Below are 21968 nucleotides of genomic sequence, written 5' to 3'. Positions count from 1 at the left end.
GTCTACATCTAAAATACAAAGATGATATGTATATATCTGAAAAATCAATACCCATACTAGTGTGCAATCAAAATTTAGTGGTCCAAAACTTGCATCAGTTTTTATTTAATATATATATAGGTACATAGGTACATCGACTTTGAATTGTATCTACACTATTTTTAATTTAAGTTATTTCTAGTCTCTATAAGTAGGTACATTAAAATAGACGGTAACATGTCTTCAGATATAATTTTGCTACCTACTCTAAAGTTATTCTTGTACATTGTGGTTTTTAAAATATTTTCTGAAATTATCAAACCATTTAAAAATTGGGGATAATATACAATAGTTTTATAATCTGTGTTTAATTTCCATTACTTTAAGGTACTACATGGTTTTATACGATACATAGGTAACTGGTATAGTAATGGTATAATACGGTCAATATTATACAAATAAAATCCTTAATTTAACACTCTTTCATAGTTTCATACTAATTAGGTCTATAGGATTCTACTAAAGAGTACCAACTACCAATTATTTATTAGTAGGTTCAAAGTAATGGTTTATTACATGTAATATGATCATCCTAATTTAAAATTTAATAATACACAATTCATAATAAAAATAATAGGTAATATATTATTTATTCAACACTATGAGAATGATTGTCAGATGAATGGATATTTGAAATTCGCTCTTCAGGACTTTTTTCTTTACTATTTAGTAATGATTTTCTTATTATTTTACCGTTTTAAATGACGATCATTATGTTATTTCAGGGGAGTAATTAAAGGGAGCATTAGGATTAAGAGGATAGATCCCGCTCAAAAATTTTTTATTTAAGTGCTAACATTTTATATGGTCCTATGGCATCCAGATTTGGGGCTCTGCCAAACCATCCAACACGAGAACAATTCAGGCTTTCCAGTCTATCTGTCTGAGGCAAATTGTCTCTGCTCCATGGTTTATCACAAATAATAATCACCTACAAGATCTAAATATTCCGTCGCTCTCACAACTAACAAAGTCCCACTAGGTCTCCTTTCACTCCAAGTTAATCCAACACTACAATCCTTTAATAAAACGCCTATCTTCTCTAAAAATCCCTGACGGCCTGACGTTTTAAACGCTCTTGGCCTAGAGACCTTCTAATTTAATCTGTCGGGTGGCACTCAGTAGTGCCACCCCACTTCTGTCATTCTCGATATGTAAATACTATGTCTATATCAAAATTACTTATTGTACTAAATTGCTGTATAGATTGTAATTCTTTTTTAAATAAAAAAAAAGTAATAATTTATATTTGGTTCGATAAGTTACTGTACGACGCGTATAGATTTTGCTAAAAAAGTAAAAACATATAATCCCCCACGCCTAATCAAATTCTTAAAATCCTAATTATGCCACTGTGTTATTGTAGGTACCTATTATTTTTTAAAAAATAATGTATTATTATTTTCAATACGAATTACGAATAATTGAACATTATTTAATTTTAAATTACAATTATATTATATTACATATTTACATGTATTGAATTATTTCACTTTAAATGCATACTCCGTACCAAATAAGAGCGCACCGGGCGGCCACAAGCAAGACCGGTTTTGTTACGTAAATTTGGTGCGCTCTTATTTGGTACAAGGTATAGGTACTAAGGAAATAATTATACTCCATTTATCCTATGTTTGTTTAATATATTATATTATACTGAAAAAATAATTGCAGAAAAAGGGCCTTAACAGACAATTGTATAAATCGAATCCGAAATATTAATTCTTTCCAGTGAAGAACATTGAACTACTACTACATACTATATTATTTTAATAGTTTTAATAATTTATATTAGGTGTATAGATCATGATAAAGTAAATTTATTTTATTATGATATAGATTATAGGTAGTTCAATAATAAACATCCTTTCGTGCTTTACGAGAATTTATCTCGTTCTACTATTCTTATCAGTAATCGTATCAGTCCGTGCCATGGCTTATAGTGTTTACCACCACACCGCACTATTGCACCAAGGTAAAACTGGTACAGTTCACTGATAATCGTCCCAACACGGGCTGGTGCAAATGTAGATGAAACATAAAATCTATACTTATTACCATAGACCTATAAACTTAGTTGATAGGTCTATGCTTATTACTGATTTATAAAGATAATAAAATATTTAATGGGTATTGCAGTACTTATCATGATAATGATAATGCGCACGAGCTTCAAGAGCGCTCGTGCGATTATCTTTGCACTGAGTGCAAAAAACTGACGTAGGCATTTAGGTGAAACATAAAAAAGTCCACTCGGTCTCGGTGCACATTAATCTTGCAGATGGAACATTAAAATATGTACTGGTGCAGTCAGTGCAGTGTGGTGGAAAATGCTATTAGATAAAATATTATCAAATGATAAATGAATGATAATTACAGAATATTTATAAGCATGTTTATATATCTGTGATAATAATTTATACAATGCACTCTGCATAACTGCACATTGTCTCACGTGTTGACGCTGGCTTTCAATTTTTTTTCATTCAACGAAAAATATGACCATAAACCGATACTTATTATATTTTTCGTATATTGGAACTAGATTTCGGTAAGAAAATTAATGGTATTTACTTTATGTTAACAACAATGTTTAATTATTAAAAATGTGATATCAAACATTTTACATAAAAAATTGTATTTTAAATATTTAATGGTTTACTAAAATGTACTCAAGTACCTATCATAAGCTACTAATTTATATTTAATGAACTATTAGCTTATCATTAATTCTTTAAATTTAAAACAATTTTAATTAAAGATTTGAATTTTTGAATTGTGCTAATGATGACATTTTGAAATTTAGCTAGAAAACCTTTCCGTTTTAATATAATTAAATTAATTATTTATTCTTGAACTGTTTGATAATTATTTACCTCTAATTCTGATATAGGATTCAACTAATTACATTACATATAGCAAAATGTTTTTTTTTGAAAATATATTTGTAAGTATTATAATTTATATGATTTAACATTGATAAAAAATTTCCTGGAGTAAGTTGATAAATATTTTTTTGAAATAAATAACAATTACAAAATCCTAGTATATAAATTATATCAATGCCCATCATAGGCGTGCGCAGAGTTTCAAGTCAGGGGCAGCGAATATTTTTACCGGCCCATACATGGGTATTAAGGTAACATTTTTAAGCTCAAAATCAAAATTTAACTTTTGACCTTTAAATAAAAATATTTTAAACGATAACCATTGGTTAATCATATATTGTTTTTGCTCAACACCGGTATACCAAATCAAAATTAAAAATACATCAAATATCAATAACACATTATTCTTTATTATTATGTTATGTTATTATTATATAGTAATAGTTTGGCCCATACAAATATATTCAAACCGTCCAGGAGCAGCAAGAGCACACCTTGCTGCCCCTGTGCGCACGCCTATGATGCCCATACTGAAATCGCGCAATGTAAGCTGTTGACATTGTGAAACTTTTTTACGTGTATATTGTTCACAATTGTATGGGTTATAGGTATTTGGTATTCATAAGTTGTATGATAAAAGGGTTTTATGTATGTTAACTTAAATTATAATGCCATAAATAATTTGACAAAAAATATACCAGTTACCAATTATAAAGATCAATTAAGTACACTAAAAATAATCAAATCACCTATATAATTATCGTAAATTTGTAAATAATATCAAAAATTATATTTTTATGTGATTTTTTATAGTGATTATCTTATTTGGTGAATATCGTAAATGTTTAATGGTAGATTCTTAGCCTCTCCCACATAGTTGGGTTTTCTAATATTTTCTTTCATTTCTAACTATCCTGTTGATAATATTCACACGTGTAGCTTTTGAGCAACAACCTTTATTATTTGTGAACTCTTAAGTATATAGGTGATATAATGCTGATTAAATTCTTTAAAATTTATATATTAGATTGTGTTTAAATTTTTAGTGGAGTACAACGACAATTAACTTATGATATGCTACATAATGATGATCCATCTTCAGTACAAGGATTATTGGAGTATGCTTTAAAGCAATTACAACCCCTAAATATTCCAAAATTACATATATCAAGCCGGTAATTAAAATCTAATATTAAGTAAAATGTATTGATAAAACTATAAAGTATAAATTCTTATTTTAGAAGCAAAGTTTTAATAACTTAAGAGAACACTATACCCACATGTGTTGTCTCAGTCTTACAAATGTAAAACATTGTGAAAACTGTTTTGTGCAAAAACAATCACTAAATGTGTAATTAAGCTAAGCAACCAAATTTTCACACTATTAAGAGGGGAATAATTACTGTGCTACATTGTTTTAATTTTTCCAATTTCAGAACTAAAAAAAAGTTATTTATGTTTGATAAACTCAAAAATAATGAATTTTTAAACAATAAGAACTTTTTTCGTATTTGTGATAGCAAAATATTAAAAACAACATTGCACAGTAAATATTCTTCTCTTTATAGTGTGGACATTTGGTTGCTTAGCTTGGATTACAGCTTGAGTAGTTCTTTCCCACACAAAACAGTTTTTGTAATGTTTTACATTTGTAAGAATGTAAGATGGAAATTACACATACGAGTGTATTATCCTCTTAATATATTGCATAGTATACTACAAAATATATTATTTATACTCTTTTTTAAAATAAGAAGGTGCTTGGGCATCAACCAGATTTTATCTGAAACTGAGAGTCATATTCAAATGAACAATTTGTTTGGAATATTTCAAATTCCCACTTTAATGATTTGTGGTGCCAATGCACAGAACAATACCACATCCATGTGCAGTTGGCCACTCAAGGGTCATCTTATTCTGCCTGATTAAAATATTTATTAATTATGTGAATATTTGATCAATCATATAAAGATTTTTAGATTAGATAATAATAAATAGTTTTAGGAATAGTATTTTTTTTAATCATTTCTCAACAATAAATATTTTAATTTATTTTTTCTAAATGTATTTTGCTCATCAATTTTTAAAATTTTGTATGTTCACATAATGTATAAATAAAATTGAAATTATTTTTGCATATTAATACATTATTTTTTATTTTAATCTTAGGACAGATCAAGGAGTTCACTCATTTAAGTCTTCTGCTCATTTAGATTTAGAATTACCATATACCTGTCATCCCAACAAACTAGTATTTCAAGTGAATAACTTCTTAAGCTCATGTGAAGTTCCTATCAAGTATGTTTAAAATTTGTGATTATAAATTATATTTTATTTTATTTTAAAACATAAAATTCTGATTATTTGAGTTGTATAGCATTTAAGTTAATGATATTTACTATTAACTAATAAGTCCTTAAGATATCTAAATAGACTTTTAGTAGATTTTTATTCATTTAATGATTGTTATACATTATTTATTTATTTATGGTTTAACAAGCTATGCCCTTTTTACAAGATTTTAGCAATTGTTGTAATAATATGTATGTAAAAGACAAGGAAAGATATCAACTTACTTATCAATCTTATCACAATCACAAAAACCAATACTGTAATGATGATCTTATTAATTCTAAAGCCTTAAATCTAAATATTTCACGAGAAAGTACAAAAAAAAGATTATAGTATTCATTGTTGTTGTGGTAGGTACTTTAAAAATTATTTTAGAACCTGCATGGCGACCATTTATGTATGTATACATAATACATATATTGGTTAGTTTTTTTATTTTAATATACTTAATATTATAATAAATGTTTTATTTTTTCAAATTATATTAAAATCATAATTATTTAAACATATTTTATTTAGGTAATTATTAATGTAATAATGATAATCAAAATTATAATTGTTTGTAATTTAAAAGGCTAATTAGTGCTCAAATAGTTCCTAATGATTTCAATGCAAGATCATGTGCAAAGTGGAGAAAATATTTATATCGATTAGCAGTTGTCAAACCAGAATTTAAAGATCTGTATGCAGAGAGATTTGTGTTCCCAATTCCAATTACTGAAGTAAAACGTTGTTATTTTATTCAGTGAGTTATTAATATCTTACCTTTCAATAATCCCATTTTATTTGAAACTAATACCTAAATTTATTATTTTTCACTGATTTCAGGAAAAATGATTTTGATGTAGAACTTGTGAAGAATGTACTGCCATTATTTATTGGAACTAAAGATTACAAAACATTTATGGGAAAATCTGGAATAAATACTGAGTAATTTAAGAATAAATAAATATTGTATAATATTCACAATATAATAGGCAACCGACTTGTAGGCACTTGTAGGCAGGGATGAAGATCTTCTATGGCAAGCATAGAGATGGTTTACTCAGAAGTCGAAAAAAAAAAAATACTCCAGTAAAAATAAATCTCTAAAATAGACTATGAAAATTAAAATCCATTTTTTCAGTGAGTGCCATTTAGTTTGAGTTTAATACAAATTTTTATACACTGAATTAAAATGAATTTATTAAATAACAGTCATAATATATAATACGTAACAATAATAAGTTTCACCACAACTGTATAGTGCAGAATAGGAAAAGTTTTATTAAATAACTTATTAGCAATCAAATTTTGTTCTAATCTGATATATTATATACAATATGGTACATATAAGATAAATATTTGATATAATTTTGATCTCCAGAAACATTTCTATTCTAATGATGACTTATCCACCAGGAATTAATAGAGGACATACTATATTAGATATTCTATTAATTTTATTGATTAAGTTTTGGAACCGTTCTTACAATGCTCAGTTAAAGTTAACGGGCACTTTACCAGACATTGTAAAAACCGGCCTAACACATCTATGATAAGATTTTTCAGTATTTATACAAAGTTAGAGATATACATTTTAATTGTACAATAAATTACATTTATGAATTATCAACTAAAAAATTCAGATTTTAATTTTTGAAGGAATCTTTATTTTACATGTTATTTATCACATATTTGACATTAACATTTTGTTTTTTTGTTACATAGATTAAGTACGACACGTACATGGAATAATATTGAAATAGTTCCAGGCCGTTCATTTTATCCGACAGATATTGACAAGTATTACAATTATTGGGATATTTGGGTCGATGCAAAATCATTTCTTTACAAACAAGTATGATAAATATTCTAAGTATTCCTCTTTATAACAATGAAAAAAAAATTCAAAATCGGGTATCTCTACGACATGATTAAGTTTTTCTTGTAAGGCATGTTTCTGAGCAAGCAGCATAGGCCCCTGTATATAAAATATTATTATTTTCCCCAACGGATCTTTTGACCTTAATTAAATTGAAGATATTTTGTTCTTAAGAATTTTTCAATTAGGTAATGTACTATTTTTCATCCATCAACCAATAAATTATGACTTGAGACCTGCTTTTGCATTACGTTAAGCTTTTCATTCATGGTTAAAATATCTATAACTCAATTGTTAATAAATTATACACTTTTATACAGAAACATTGTTCTAAGGTTTTATTTATATAGTTATGAAAACTTATCTTGATAATTTTAAAATTATTGTATTTTTAGGGTTAAAATAACTTGTTGTATTTTATAATTACAAATTATATTATAATATCTTAATTAAACTATTGTTTATTTTTTTATTTTTAGATTAGACGTACTGTTGGGGTGCTTATTAAAGTTGCACAAAATGTAATTACATATGATGATGTTAAGTATATGTTTGATAATCCATCAATTAATAGTTGGAATCCAAAAGTATCAACAGCACCAAGTTATGGCTTATATTTGTATGACATAGGATATGACGAAAAAGATTTAATTTTACCAATAGAACACAGCAAGTTAGAAGAACCAGTTCATAGTGAAAGTCCTGTGGAAATTTCATTAGATTTAAAAAAAGAAATAGTGAAACAACGTATAGAAAATCGAAGAGTTGCACTTGAAGCTCGTATTGCAAAGTCAATTGAAAAAATCAAAGATCATGAGTTTCTTAGATCAGTTAAAAAATAAAAAAAACAGTTTATTAAGTGTTGAAACCAAAGTAACAACAGAAAGTGGTCTAGTTTTTAAAGAAACAAAATCAGCAGATGGTTTTAAAAGACAATTTTTGTTGAACGAACAAACTTGTGGTTTTATTGTTGATTCTAATCCAGATCTTAATGCTGGTCATGTATTTGATTTTTTATATTTTGGCTCACAAGATATTGCTTGTGACCCAAATATTTTAAATGCATTACAAATAACTGATGTATTAAGTATTGGCATAACAGTACCTAAGTACAATAATTTTATCTATAAATTTATTGAAGCCTACGATTTACCATCATTTAATATGCATGATATTTTCGATGATTGTTTTCTATACATTGAAAATATTCGTCTAAAAGGACGATGTGTATTTATTCATTGTAATGCAGGCATATCTCGTTCGCCAACTATTGTTATAGCATATGTTATGAAGCATTTAAAGATCGATTTTGAACATGCTTTTAAACTTGTTAAAGAAACTAGATCAACTATTAAACCAAATGCTGGTTTTCTTTTACAATTAAAAACTTATGGTGATAGTTTGAAAAATAATATGTATCTGTAAGTAAATTAAAAATAACATATGTGTAAAACTAAATATTAATTTGAATTTATTAAAAATGACCAGATGATTTTTTAGTGTATTAAAGTCCTTGCTCTAGACTTATTACCCATATTGGCCATATTATATTGAATTCTGTTAAGTATCTCAATTTGTATATAATTTGTGTTAGTAATCCAGATACTTGAATTAGTTGAATTGTATAACTTTCTTGAACTCTTAGAAGCAAATTTTAAGTCTTCGGTTTTCTTACTGATGTTTTCAATGTTAATATAGAAGATTGAGGTTCTATTAATTATTTACTTCTCCTGTATTGAGTCTTGTGTCGATTATACATTCATGCCCTTTAAAATAATATATCATCTGCATAAAGTAGAAAAGACTGATGACTGAACAAATAAAAATAAGTCACTTTGACAAAAAGTGAAAAAGGCTTAGATCTAGTGGCGTATATAAAGGGAGGCCCCTAGAGCAGGGCAAACAGTGAAGTTACAAGTTAAATTAAAACATTGAACCTATGCATATTGCTTTATGGAAGTCACCCATTATCTCGCAAATTTGCAAAATACAAATAGGACAAAACCACACATAGATTTTTAAATACTGAATATTCAATCACTCCCAGCGTCGGATTGGTCCACTACTGAGATACTAGAAAAGTTCCTGGTGGGCCGATCCTCGTGTTAAAACTCTGGGCCGATGTACTTGAATTACCAAATTATTTGATAGTATTTATCTGTGTGTCTATGTTGTTTGTTGCAAATACTCGTATCACGATTTTGGATGTCATTTTGGCTACTCTAAGTATAGTAGATACAAAAGATACCTATAGTACCTTCATAATATTATGAGTTCATTAATCCGTCAACATATTTATAAAATATATTTTAATATTGTATATTCTGAGTGGAGCGATGAATGTATAGATTTTATAACGGTGTGTTTAAATATGAAAAAAATTGTTGTGACTATCGTCACTTTTTAATGCTTTCATTATCTTTTCTGGTAGAAAAATAAATCTATTATAGTTAAAAATTTGGGTGCTCATAAAAACAAGTTACATTCTATTGTTTATGTTAAACGTATATTATATTAAATTATAATTAAGACAATAACCCAATCCCCCCCTCCAAAAAAAAAGGAATTTTTTACAGAAAATTAATTATTTTAATTTAATGGATGAGCCTGTCAAACGACAATTTCCGGGGCCGAAATGTTAAGCTAATCAGCCGCTGATCACGGCACACAAAATATTCAGTTGTATAATATTATATTTTACATGGAACATAAACACTTAATTTAGTATTTAGATACTCTGAGAAATTCTATGAAAGTTAGATACTTTTTTATGCTTAAGAAATGGTCTCTTAGTGGTACATACTTATAACTACAAAACTTTCGATACCAAGCATTAGTCTTAGTGGAGTCGGGAGAACAGCTTCCCCCCCCCTATGCATATTAAAAATGTTTTTAGTAGCACTATTTTTGCACCAACACTTTTATAAAAGCATTTATATACTTATTATCATTATTATTGATTATTTTTGACGAAGATAACATTTGAAATTGAAACACGATGAACAAACAAAATGAAGTAGAATAATAAAATTAGTTAAAAAATGAAAAATAACTATAGGTTCCTAACATGAGCCGGGTACATAAGCTTAAAAATAGGGAATTTTAAAATTACAGAAGACGGCTAGAACAAAATTGCTTTTCCAAATTTTTTAACCATAAGATCGATTCCAGGTTTGTTTTGTGAAGTTTTTTAATGCCTCCAAAGGATCATATTCTATATATAGCACGTGTGTGTCTACAGTAAAACGTACTATTTGTTTGCTTTCGCATAAAAGTATACTGAACACTCATTAAGAACTCAAAAAGAGCCAAATACTGTAGAGATTTCTTACATAATATTTTGATAAAATAATATAAAACGTAATAAACACCTATACAATTATATCTTATATACTTTTTATCAATTGTAAGATAATTAATCATTTTTTATATTTTAAATGAAGTTAAATAAATAAAATTAATACAATAATCAGTCACCTATTAAAAATAATCGGTTAATTGGTACATGTCCCCTTTGTCCAATAGAGTTGCGGCTACCGACTTCTACTGAATAATATAATATTATTATGTATATTTCAAATTTGTTCGTAAAGATTGTCTTTGTAAATGGCGGTCGACTTCATTTAATATTCTTTGCTGATAATATAGTACAATTTAATGTGATATAAGAAGCACAGTAGACCATTTACTATCTATACATAACAGTATCACAGAATAAAATTGTATTGTTGTATTTAATATCTATGATAGTATGATGGTATGATTTATATTTTATGGTTAATACTGAATACTGATTTCTATTATTAATGTCCATTATTCAAAATTTCAGTTTTTCAAGGAATTATTTGACATCTAACTCATCTAAGAGAATCGAATTCGAATCAGTGTTGTATTTATTATTATTTTTAAATATTTACTTAAAAAATTACGAAAGAGTATGATTATTATAGATGGTTTATTTTTATGACGTATCGGCATATTAATTGAAACGTTGACCATGTCTGATGCCGTAGTCGTAAAGGCTAAGACCGAACGGAAGGTGTTCAGACCGTCAGCTAAAGTTCTAAACAAAATACCCGATGAGATTACCAATGACCCTGAGCTGATCGCCGCTTTACAATCGTTACCATCTAACTACAACTTTGAATTGCCGAAGACCATATGGCGACTGCGTCAAATGCAAGCCAAACGCGTTGCGTTGCAAATGCCCGAAGGCCTAACCATGTTTGCTGTACAGTTGTGTGACATTATCGAAAGGTTCACCGATGCAGACACGGTGATTATGGGCGATGTCACCTATGGTGCGTGTTGTGTTGACGATTTCACAGCCAAAGCGCTCGGTGTCGACCTTTTAGTGCACTATGGCCACAGTTGTCTCATTCCTGTCGATCAAACAGAAGGGGTCAAAGTACTATATGTTTTTGTTGACATCAAGATTGACGCTATTCACCTGATCGAAACTGTGAAATTGAACTTTACAAAACAACAGAGACTATTGTTTGTGAGCACTGTTCAGTTTGTCACCACTTTACAAGGGTTGATTAATAAATTAAAAACAGACGGGTTAGTAGCTGAACATTATGATAGTTGTTCTAATCGACACCTTGTAAATATGTTCAAGATTTTTCTATTTTCACAATTTTTCTATTTAGCTATTGTGTAAAAGTCCCCCAAGAAAAACCACTGTCACCAGGCGAAATTTTGGGATGTACCTCACCAAAGGTTTCAGACACCGATTGTTTGATTTATTTAGGTGATGGTCGTTTCCACTTAGAATCCATAATGATAGCTAACCCTGAACTTGCAGCATACAGGTAAACAAGTACGGCTTTATTTGTTCAATATATTTTTTTATAACGACATATTTAAATATTTCAAACACATTAAATTAAATTAAAAATTATTCAGTAAATACTTCCCATGCTTACTAGTTAATACAATTTGTGGTTCATAAATTGTTATGCATTTAACACATTTATGGCCACATATCATCTGTAGTTGACATGGGGTTTTCTTTAAATAAACCCATGTCAAGTAAGTAGGTGGATATGACCTTAAAATATTAAAATATTAAGCACATAATATAATTTTTATAACATGAAAATAAATAATAAGTAGGTAATAAATAATTACTAAAGAAGTTAATGATCAATTGATAATGATGATTAATATTATTAATTACCTAATATAATATAAATATGCCATAAATTAATAAATTATATTTTGAATAAGATTTAAATTCATATATCTACTTGACAAGAGATATTTATTGGTAATTTTAAATTAATTCTTAAAATATTTATCTGTTGTATTAAATGCTATTAAACTAATATTGAAATACTATCAAAATGAAAATTTATGTTGCACTAATAGTCAAGCTATAATACTTTAAACCAGAATATAAACAAATTGAAAATAAGTTAAATAATAGAGTAAATATTAACAACTTTCATTTTTCATTTTATGTGGTTGTACAATAATTAATGTGATATATTATATTCAATTATTAGTATTATATTATTTGTGACATTAATTTTAGGTATGACCCTTATGAAAAAAAATTGACCAGAGAGTATTATGATCATGATGTCATGAAAGATACACGGCTAAAAGCAATTGAACGAGCTAAAGATGCAAAAACATTTGGCTTGATTTTAGGCACTCTGGGGAGACAAGGAAGTACAAAAGTTTTGGATTATTTTCATGTATGCTTAGTTCTGAAATGTGGTTATTGTTTGTAAATGTATGTAATAATAATCTATATTTTGTATTATACTGTTTCATTTTTAGGATCAAATGAGTTCGCATTTGAAAAACTCTGTGACTATTCTCTTATCAGAAATATTTCCTCAAAAGTTATCGTTTTTTGGAGATACGGTCGACGCTTGGATACAGATTGCATGCCCACGGTTGTCTATCGATTGGGGCTCTGCATTTGAAAAACCATTTTTATCACCTTATGAGGGTGCTGTAGTTATGAATCAAATTGAATTCAATTGCAAAGAAAATTATCCAATGGATTATTACAGTAATAACAGTTTAGGTGCTTGGACACCAAATTATCGACCAGCAAATGGTTGTTGTGGGAAAGGATGTGCAAATGGTTCAAAAAGTGATCCCCAAAAAATAGGTTGTTCTAACAAGCCATGATTAATTGGTTTCTTTCCATATGCTTCAATGCATTTGTTTACTGCCTGTTTTTATATATAGTTATACGTTTTGGTACAATTTTATTTTAATAAATTTGTGACAACAGTATTCTAAGATGATTTATTGAGTATGTCTTGAAAAAGATATAATAAAATATATGAAATTCCTAGGTGGAATGCTGATTGCATTTTTCATCATTAACATTTCACTATAGTCTGTTCTACGAGAGATCATGCCGGTTCTGCGCATATAGGATGAAACATGTCACGGTCGGCGGACGTATCCCCTCCATGCGTCTACACATCGCCGTTGCCGTTTGGTGGGTAATGCACAGACCTGAACAAATTTTCGTTTTCTCGCGGCATGATCTCTTGTGGAACAGACCATAAATATTTTCAATAATTAAAGATTTTATGTATTATATATATATATATATATATATATATATATATATATATATATATATATATTTATTATATTTTGTATATTTAAATATAGACTTTTATGAATGGTCAATAAAGTTTAATTTTTAATTTTAAAAAGTTAGCAAATTAAAACAAATAATATTGATTTTAAATTTATGCTTTCCAGATCATTCAATTTTAATTGTTTTAAAATAACTATCATCTGTAAAATCATTTGAAATAACAAGAGATTGTTTACATACATCAGTTTGACAAATAAGTAAATACCTTTTCCAGAAAAAAAGTATTCAATAAAATATTTTAGTAGATAAATAAAACATATAATAATAAGTACATATATAAATTTTAAAACAGAAAAACTTTAAGGTAATATAACTAAAATTAATTTGGTTTGGTTGTTTGAACTAAAATAAAAACAACATTTTATAATTAAAATTATACAATAATTGAACAAGATATTATAATTATAATTTCTAGGAAATTTAAAGCTCTTAATAATATGATTATAAGTAATTTATGTAAAATGAATAAAAAATAATAAATTTAAATTACAAGTTAACTATATTTTTTTAATTGTAATAAAAATTTTTAATTGCAAAATTTGATCAATTATTTCATTTTGATATCAATAAAATCTTTTTACACAAGTCATGGTATTTTGCAAACATTTAACATCCGATAACCATTTAAAATTTAGGTAATAACTAATATTTAATGATTTCTGTAAAATACATTTTACATAACTCTTTTAAAATAAATATCAATTTTGACTATATTTAATCAAATTAAAAAAAAAAAAAAAACTACAATTTAAATTTGTATACATAGTTAATGAGAAATAATTTTCTTTAACTATTTTGTTATTCTGAAAATGTTGGCTTAATTTATTCAACATAATTATACTAATTACTAAGAATAATATTTAAATGTGCAGTTTGTTAAATAATTTAACTGTACAATAATTAATAGAAAATATAGGTGAATATGAAATAGAATTTTTGTATGATTTTAATTAGTTAATTATATGTACTTGTAAAATTGAATTCTAAATTAATAATTGAATATTCTAATTAAAGATGTATATTTATTTTATATTTTTACAACCAAACTATTTTAGTAAAAATTTGTTGAGAATACACACTTGACTATTAGTATGTTACATGATGAATAGTAATGAAGTATTAGTAATTTACTTCCGTGTACATATCACATGATTATTCAAAAAGTGACTATAACTATATTGTTACATGACTTAATCTTTAATTATGAACATTGACAACAATTTATATCTATACATTTAAATCAGTGTTTTCAATTGTTATAATATTATGTATAACAATTAAATACAATTGATTACAACAAATTATTATTTTTTTTTTTTAGTAAAAGTTTTACCTAAACGACAAACAAACAGAATAACAATAAATGATCCATAATATATGTATATGTTTAATTATACATCAGTTCAGCCATGTCAGACATTTTTTTAGGAATGTGTACTAGATCTTCAAAATAACTGGCCAACTCATCAATTGTTACATCATCAGTGCATGGTATGACATTAGTACATTCATTACTATTGTTGTTATTGTTTAGTGTTAACTCTGATAAAAATTCATCATCAGTTGACCATTTTCGATTTAATTGTTTACGGTTAAACCTTCGATTGACAGGTACAGGAGATGCAGCTGCATATTGTTGCTTACATCTCTCTACTCTGTTTAACTTAGGAGGCCTTAGTATGCAATCTTTTGATGGCAATTCAGTATTTTGTTTTTGAGGATATGCACAGGTTAGAGATTTTGTATTCATACAACGGCATATTACACAACCAGTTGGATATGGTTCTTTACTGTCATTGTCTTTTTCCACAATATTTCCAGGATACTTGTGAGGCCTAAAAGTATAATCAATTTTTATTTTATAATATTTTATTAATACATCGATTGCATAGGTACCTAAATACAATTGTCAATTATTTTTTAATTAACATATTTTTTTTTTGTTTATAAGCTTGATTTAAATAAACCAGAATTGAATTAAAATAAGATTTATGTTAAATTCATAAAAATTATCAACATTATTTACCTAAATAATACTTTTAAATTTATAAGCTTCATGAAGTTATGGGAAGTTTTTATTTTTAATTTTACTATATTTATACAAATATAATTATTTACACATAATCAATAAATATATTTTGGTTATAGACTAATTCAAACCTTTGGCAATAATTAAAAAATAATGTTTTTATTTGTGTCCCATCATTTTTCTACTTTCACAAAGAAACTGATTGGTAATGTTTCTCCCACCCATTGGCCATCATAATACAATAATAATACTAATGTCAAAATCATTTATTTAAATGAACCAAAGTAAACACACTAATCTGATAAAACCATAAAAACTTATTAACATCTGTGAATTATGTAAAAATAAGGCAATAAGTAATATACAAAATATTATTTATCCAACAACTCTTCTAATATTGAATGCATGTAAATAAACAAAATAAAAAGAGACATTTCCGGAAAATCAGCTGTACTATTACAATATATACCTGGTGGGGTCGATCTCCAAATTGTCGAGGCTAAAAGACAACAGATGAGTTTCGGTATCTGTCATCCCTTTTGTATTTTCTAGCAGAGTTGCCATTTTCTCATCCTATTGAAACAATAAACCCATACACTTCAAATAAATATCCTGAATACATTTTACAGGAGTTTTAGGTGTCATCGTTTTACTTACGCCTGGTGAAAATCGCTAAATGCGCAATTGTTTTCTCGGTCCAAGCGACACTCTAGAATCGTTTTCCTCACCTACGGCTTGTTAGAAGCCTCAAACAATCTAGTACTTACGACAGAATATTGAATCATGAAGATTGGATTTAAGATAGGATTGATTAAAACATTTTCTGCATTTGTAAACAATAAATAATAATCAAAACAGTTTTTTACGATGTTTTTGTGCGCACTAATCTTTCATTCGTCATTAAACTATAATCAAAACAAACAGCCCAGTCGTCAGTCATACCACAGAACAAAATTAAAGCGATACTCGAAATATTGATATATACTATCAGCTGATTGGTTTGTTTACATTTTTAGGTTGGCCATGGTATAGAAGATAACTTTTTTTTATCTTCTATACCGTGCCAACCATAGATAACATAAGTACTCTTATGCGTTATGCCACACCATGGATTCTGAACTACAGGCCCCACGCTAGACCTTCTATACTATAGACGTGCCATCGTATTATCGTAAGAACGCTACTGGGCGGCGACCAAAATTCGTCCTATCTCACGCATTCCCACCACTAGACCTTCCCGAACGCTGGCCGCCGCCACTGTTCGCCGCTACCACCTACCACCGACAGGGCGACGCGACAGTGCCGTCGCCAGTCGAACATGGCGAGTGAAGGAATTTACGGCGGCGACTATATAGATGGTAGAGTGGTATATATATATACAATCGTACCCAATTTGGGTACGATTGTATTTGTACGAAACTGGCAACTGCTGAGCTCGGTCGTCGGTCGACGCTCGACGGTCATTTGGATGCGCGAACGAGTAGCATGGACATATACCTAGTTTATATGTCTATGGGCACTAGTATATCGCAGATTAAATATATATTTAAAAAAAAAAGGTTAGGAATAATGGAAAAAAAAACATACATTAGGAGGTACCTACTAAAACCTTTTTAAAAATTATAAATATAACCCCAAAAAAATATAGCAACTAACTAATGAGTTTGAAGGTATCTAATTCTATAAATAATAAAAGTAAAGTTAAAAAATTTAAATATAATGTTGATAATATATATTTATATTTTTGGTAGATGGTAGTTGTTATGGTTATATTATTATATTATTATACCTTTACTTCCTCGGAGATGACTTTGCACACCCGTCATCGCCAACCTGGAGGTCCATGTCTCAAAATGACAACGGATTATTGTATTGCCATCCAAGACCAAGGTCTATACCAATTTTCAGAATTTTTTATCGTCAAAAAGTGCCTCAAATCGAGCGCGCAAGATTTGATTACAGACAAACAGACGTGAAAGCAACCTTAAGAAAAATGTGTAAAAATATATGTAATTATAAATGAAATCAAGAAAAATTATCATTATTTACTAAAGTTTGAAAGATAGTTATTAATTTATAAATTATAGATAGTTAGTTATAGTTTTAATAAACGTTAAATTAGTCTATTAGATATCTAGAAATATATTATTATAATTTTAAGTATACGAGTATACCATATCTAAACTATTCTAATTTCAAATATTCAAATTATATAATTATATCATATCTTATAACCTTATTAAAAGCTGTTATATTTATTTGATTATGAATACTTATATTATCTTATTTATATATATATATATTTTTTTTTTCTCATTTAATATATTGTAATTACAATTTTCTTTTATCTGTTCTGTTTGAATTTAGGCTATTTATAGCACCTATGTATATTTTATTTAATGTTTATTATAACTAATGATATTATACTACTCAAGGAACACATCACCTTCAATAGGTACAAGCTTAAGTTATAGAAGGTGATTAGACGGTCATCTATTTGTATTCAATAACCTATTGAAAATTATTTGTTTGCGAATAAATAAATATATCTTAATATAAGTACCTACTTATATATTACCTGCCCGAGATGGATTGACGACCGCGTTCGGATGACTGAGATTATGAGGCGACCTCCGAACGCGGGTGACGTTGAGGAAATCCTATGTGGTCCCCTGTCACATGACTTGCCAGAAGACGCCCAAGCCCGAAGAAGAATTATTAAACAGTTCGAAACTAATCGCCTGGAGTTCATCCGCATGGTCGAGAGGATTCTGTCGACCAAGGAAAAGGATGAACGCGAGGAAGAGGCCTTGCGAAGGGCATAGGGGAACGTGCGACCGCCCTGATGGAGAACGAAACATCCAGAGTGGTAGACTCCGGTCGGCTCGCCAATCGGATGACAGGCACGCGAATTCAAGGGCGGCGGACTCCGGTCAGCCCGAGAAGAAGCCAAGTAAAACTTGTAATGTAATTAATATTTGATAATGTCAATAAACGATGGCGGCGCCGCGGAAGCAATGCGAAAGCAGATCCCGCGGCGTCGTCGGTTAAAACAGAAAAAAAAAAAAAAAAAAAGGTACCTACTTATAACGTTTGATTTGAACAAGTTACCAGTAACCACTAGCGTAGCCAGGATTTTTACAAGGGGGGGGGGCCAAAAAAAAATTTAATAAATAACATTAAAATTCAATATATTTCAAATAACATTAAAATTCAATATATTTCAAATAACATTAAAATTCGATATAGGTAATTCAAATAACATTCAAGTGTTTTTAATTTTTCAAATATTTTTATTTTGTCCAGTCCAATGTTTGTATTCTTCTTGGAGATCTCTTTAAATAAGCTGGTAAAATGTATTTTTCGATATCTTCAAAGTCTACATCATCTTTATTTATATTAGATAGAGCTAAGCCGTTTAATCTTTCTCCAGTCATAAGTGCTCTTAAATAAGTTTTAAGTCGTTTTAAGACAGAAAATGTACGCTCAGGCGTAGTTGACGTTACAGGCAATGTAGCAAACAATTGTAGAAGTTTCTTTACGTTTGGCAAGAGCTCTGTACAATGGTGAAGTGCTTCAACAGCAGAATCTGGAAGATTTGTTTCTGATTCCCACTGTTTTTTCCAAATAAATATTTCTGCTTTTAAACATTTTAACATTTGAACTAGCCATTTCTAATACTTTACTTAACGTTTGACCGGCAAGGTATACGAATCTAACATTCTAACGTCCGTCGTTATCTTTGTGTTTTGTATTCTCTCTAATTTGCTGTTATCAACTTCTACCGTGGTTGGGGCTTATAAAGGTATCGACGGGTTGCCCCGGTATGGTATCGACATAGAACAATAGTATCATTATATCAGTAGAATCATTTCAACAAAACAATATATATATATTTTTTTTATTGTAACTCCAAACCAGTATAATATAGCCAAAATTAATTAATTTACATATTATTATTAGGTATTATATGATACGGCCAATGGGGGGGGGCATGGCCCCTGTGCCCCCCCCCCCTGGCTACGCCACTGGCAGTAACAGAATGCAGTATATTTTTAGTTCATATCTGCTTTGCTATTGAAGTTTTAGAATCTTTAATTGACTGCATCTTCTATTGACAATTGCCATGTATTATTATATTATGTCAATCAGATAAATCCAAAGATATATAATATCATAATGCAATTTTTATACCAAGCTGATCAATGTTTACGATTTGCTCAATGAAATAATGGTTTTTGATATTATATCAATCACCAAAATAATTTATTACTTTAAAGTTTAAATTTATAACACAGAAATATACCTAGGTATAGCAGTGTTTTAATTATTTTTTATTAGATTATTGATTAAAATTGTATTGAAATATTAGAAACACATAAATATTTTTATAAAACTTTTTTTACGAATTTTAAAATATAATTGGATAATACCTAATTTTTAGTTTTTAATATGCTAATTTTGATTGTATAGTGTACCTATAACGGATACCCAGGGCAAATCTTTTTTTGATACCCCCGACAGAAAAAATATTAAAAAGGCACTACCACCGCGATGTTAAAAATAAATTATATAACCACTCGCACGTTTATAATTATATAGGTACTAAAATATTTTGTTTGCTGGATGCCCCATTGGCCAATGTCATTATTCTGTTGTCAGGTGACATCTTGATGTTTTAATTTTGCAGCCCCAAAATTTAAATATAAATCAATATTTAATTTTTAAAGCTAATATATTTTTTTTTAGTATTTCGATCTCATAATCGGATGCCCCCAAACATCTGATTCCCGGGGCAAGTGCCCCTAAAGCCCCCCGTTAAATCCGGCCCTAGTACTTAGGTATGTTTTATATTTTTGATTTTAAACTATTTAAGAATATTTAAAATTTAAAATGTCTCATGTTTAACTCCGTTAAGTAAAAATATGTGTTCTGCATGTAAAAAAAATCTTTTAAATGTAATACAAGCTTTGTCGTAATATATTTGTTTATTGATAGTTTAAGACGTTTAAGTACACTAAAGCAATTTTCAAAATAGATATTTTAACTTAATTTTAGTTTTTATTCAATTGTGTTTTCATTACAGTTTACAATTTATTTTGGATATTTTTTAAAATTTTAATATCCTTAAGGGTTATATTATAAAATGAATAGTTTTAAAAAGGTTAAATTAAAATATGAATGTTTAGTATGATAGAATGAAAAATTATAAAATTATTTATTCATTGTGAAAAGTCACTATTATAACATGCACTTAACAAAGTTTGTAGGTACCTTCACTATTTCATTGAAAGGCGTTAAATATATTATACAATACGTTACTCGTCACTACTGAGTTAGGTATAAGTGAATTACAATAATATTTTATGATAAAAATAAATAATAATATAGTATAATATTTAGATACCATTTTTTGGTAGAAGTAAAACTCAGTATACTTTATAGTCTTTATACCATAGCTACTATATTAGGTACCTATACCTATATATTGGTTGAAAATTAATTGACTTAATGCTTATTAATGTATTATCAACTATTGGATAACTACATACATACTTAGAAATAGAGATTGACACTATCTTCTTTCAAAATCGTTTTAGGTGGAGATAAAATAATAAATTATTGAATTCAGGTGGTATCCAATACCATATCCTACTCGTTGACAAGATACATTAAAGGCCGATTCACATTTACGGTACGGTCATGGTCTGTCAATAGGTAAAATATAGATATGCATAATATAAATATAGATATATTTTACCCATCGAAGGATCGTGACCGTACCGTTAGTGTGAATCGACCATAAACAACTTGACTTCCTTCTCGGTTTCCCTACTTTATAAAACTATTTAATGTTTGATAAATTATGGCGTTGTTTTAATTGTGGTTGGTTCACAGCAGACGTCATCATAATATTAATTTATTTTATAATTTACTCGTTATTCAATTCGTCTAAGTCAATCCAAACCCCAGAACTTAACGCCGGACTTTGAGCTTTTCGCCGCGGATGCGTAGAGTTTAAATGTTATGATGTAACTAAACGTTTATCAAGTAACAGTGAAAACAATTTTTAATCTTGCAAAACATAAAATGCCGGGCTGTAATACTGTAGTATGCCTAGATATACGAAAATATTTATAGGTATACCTCTTTAATTGT

General features: G+C 28.3%; 5 protein-coding genes across 5 annotated transcripts in view; 3 read left to right on the top strand and 2 right to left on the bottom strand.

Annotated features, from left to right (window-relative positions):
* The first annotated feature begins 2234 nt into the window (after positions 1 to 2234).
* LOC107171090 (tRNA pseudouridine synthase-like 1) lies at positions 2235 to 7996 on the top strand. The gene is made up of 7 exons (XM_015521319.2): positions 2235 to 2590; positions 3974 to 4102; positions 5097 to 5225; positions 5854 to 6024; positions 6108 to 6209; positions 6990 to 7119; positions 7623 to 7996. Exons 1-7 carry the CDS (start codon positions 2538 to 2540, stop codon positions 7983 to 7985), a joined length of 1077 nt encoding a protein of 358 aa, XP_015376805.1. The 5' UTR covers positions 2235 to 2537; the 3' UTR covers positions 7986 to 7996.
* On the top strand, positions 7957 to 8860 carry Mkp (MAP kinase-specific phosphatase). Its single transcript, XM_015521321.2, has one exon. The coding sequence runs from the start codon at positions 7957 to 7959 to the stop codon at positions 8566 to 8568; it is 612 nt and encodes a 203-aa protein (XP_015376807.2). The 3' UTR covers positions 8569 to 8860.
* A 2062-nt stretch (positions 8861 to 10922) lies between these two features.
* On the top strand, positions 10923 to 13401 carry Dph1 (diphthamide biosynthesis 1). The gene is made up of 4 exons (XM_015521322.2): positions 10923 to 11706; positions 11796 to 11957; positions 12683 to 12848; positions 12934 to 13401. The coding sequence occupies exons 1-4, from the start codon at positions 11141 to 11143 to the stop codon at positions 13291 to 13293; spliced, it is 1254 nt and encodes a 417-aa protein (XP_015376808.1). The 5' UTR covers positions 10923 to 11140; the 3' UTR covers positions 13294 to 13401.
* A 612-nt stretch (positions 13402 to 14013) lies between these two features.
* Positions 14014 to 16683, bottom strand: LOC107171094 (uncharacterized). The gene is made up of 3 exons (XM_015521324.2): positions 16467 to 16683; positions 16279 to 16382; positions 14014 to 15615 (listed from the first exon to the last, which is right to left on the bottom strand). Exons 2-3 carry the CDS (start codon positions 16371 to 16373, stop codon positions 15168 to 15170), a joined length of 543 nt encoding a protein of 180 aa, XP_015376810.1. The 5' UTR covers positions 16374 to 16382; positions 16467 to 16683; the 3' UTR covers positions 14014 to 15167.
* A 202-nt stretch (positions 16684 to 16885) lies between these two features.
* Positions 16886 to 21968, bottom strand: part of LOC107171095 (uncharacterized) — a 28393-nt gene continuing 23310 nt past the window's right edge. The window contains exon 3 of the mRNA XM_089220799.1: positions 16886 to 17792. Within this exon, the coding sequence (XP_089076925.1) occupies positions 17674 to 17792 (119 nt within the window). The 3' untranslated portion in view covers positions 16886 to 17673. The remainder of the gene's footprint in view (positions 17793 to 21968) is intronic.

This window comes from Diuraphis noxia, unplaced genomic scaffold (assembly GCF_037042655.1).
Source record: "Diuraphis noxia isolate RWA-SAM2 unplaced genomic scaffold, SU_Dnox_SAM2 contig0002, whole genome shotgun sequence".
In the NCBI taxonomy this organism is placed as follows: domain Eukaryota; kingdom Metazoa; phylum Arthropoda; class Insecta; order Hemiptera; family Aphididae; genus Diuraphis; species Diuraphis noxia.
Note: the sequence above shows the minus strand (reverse complement) of the source record. Positions and strands in the feature narration are given on the sequence as shown.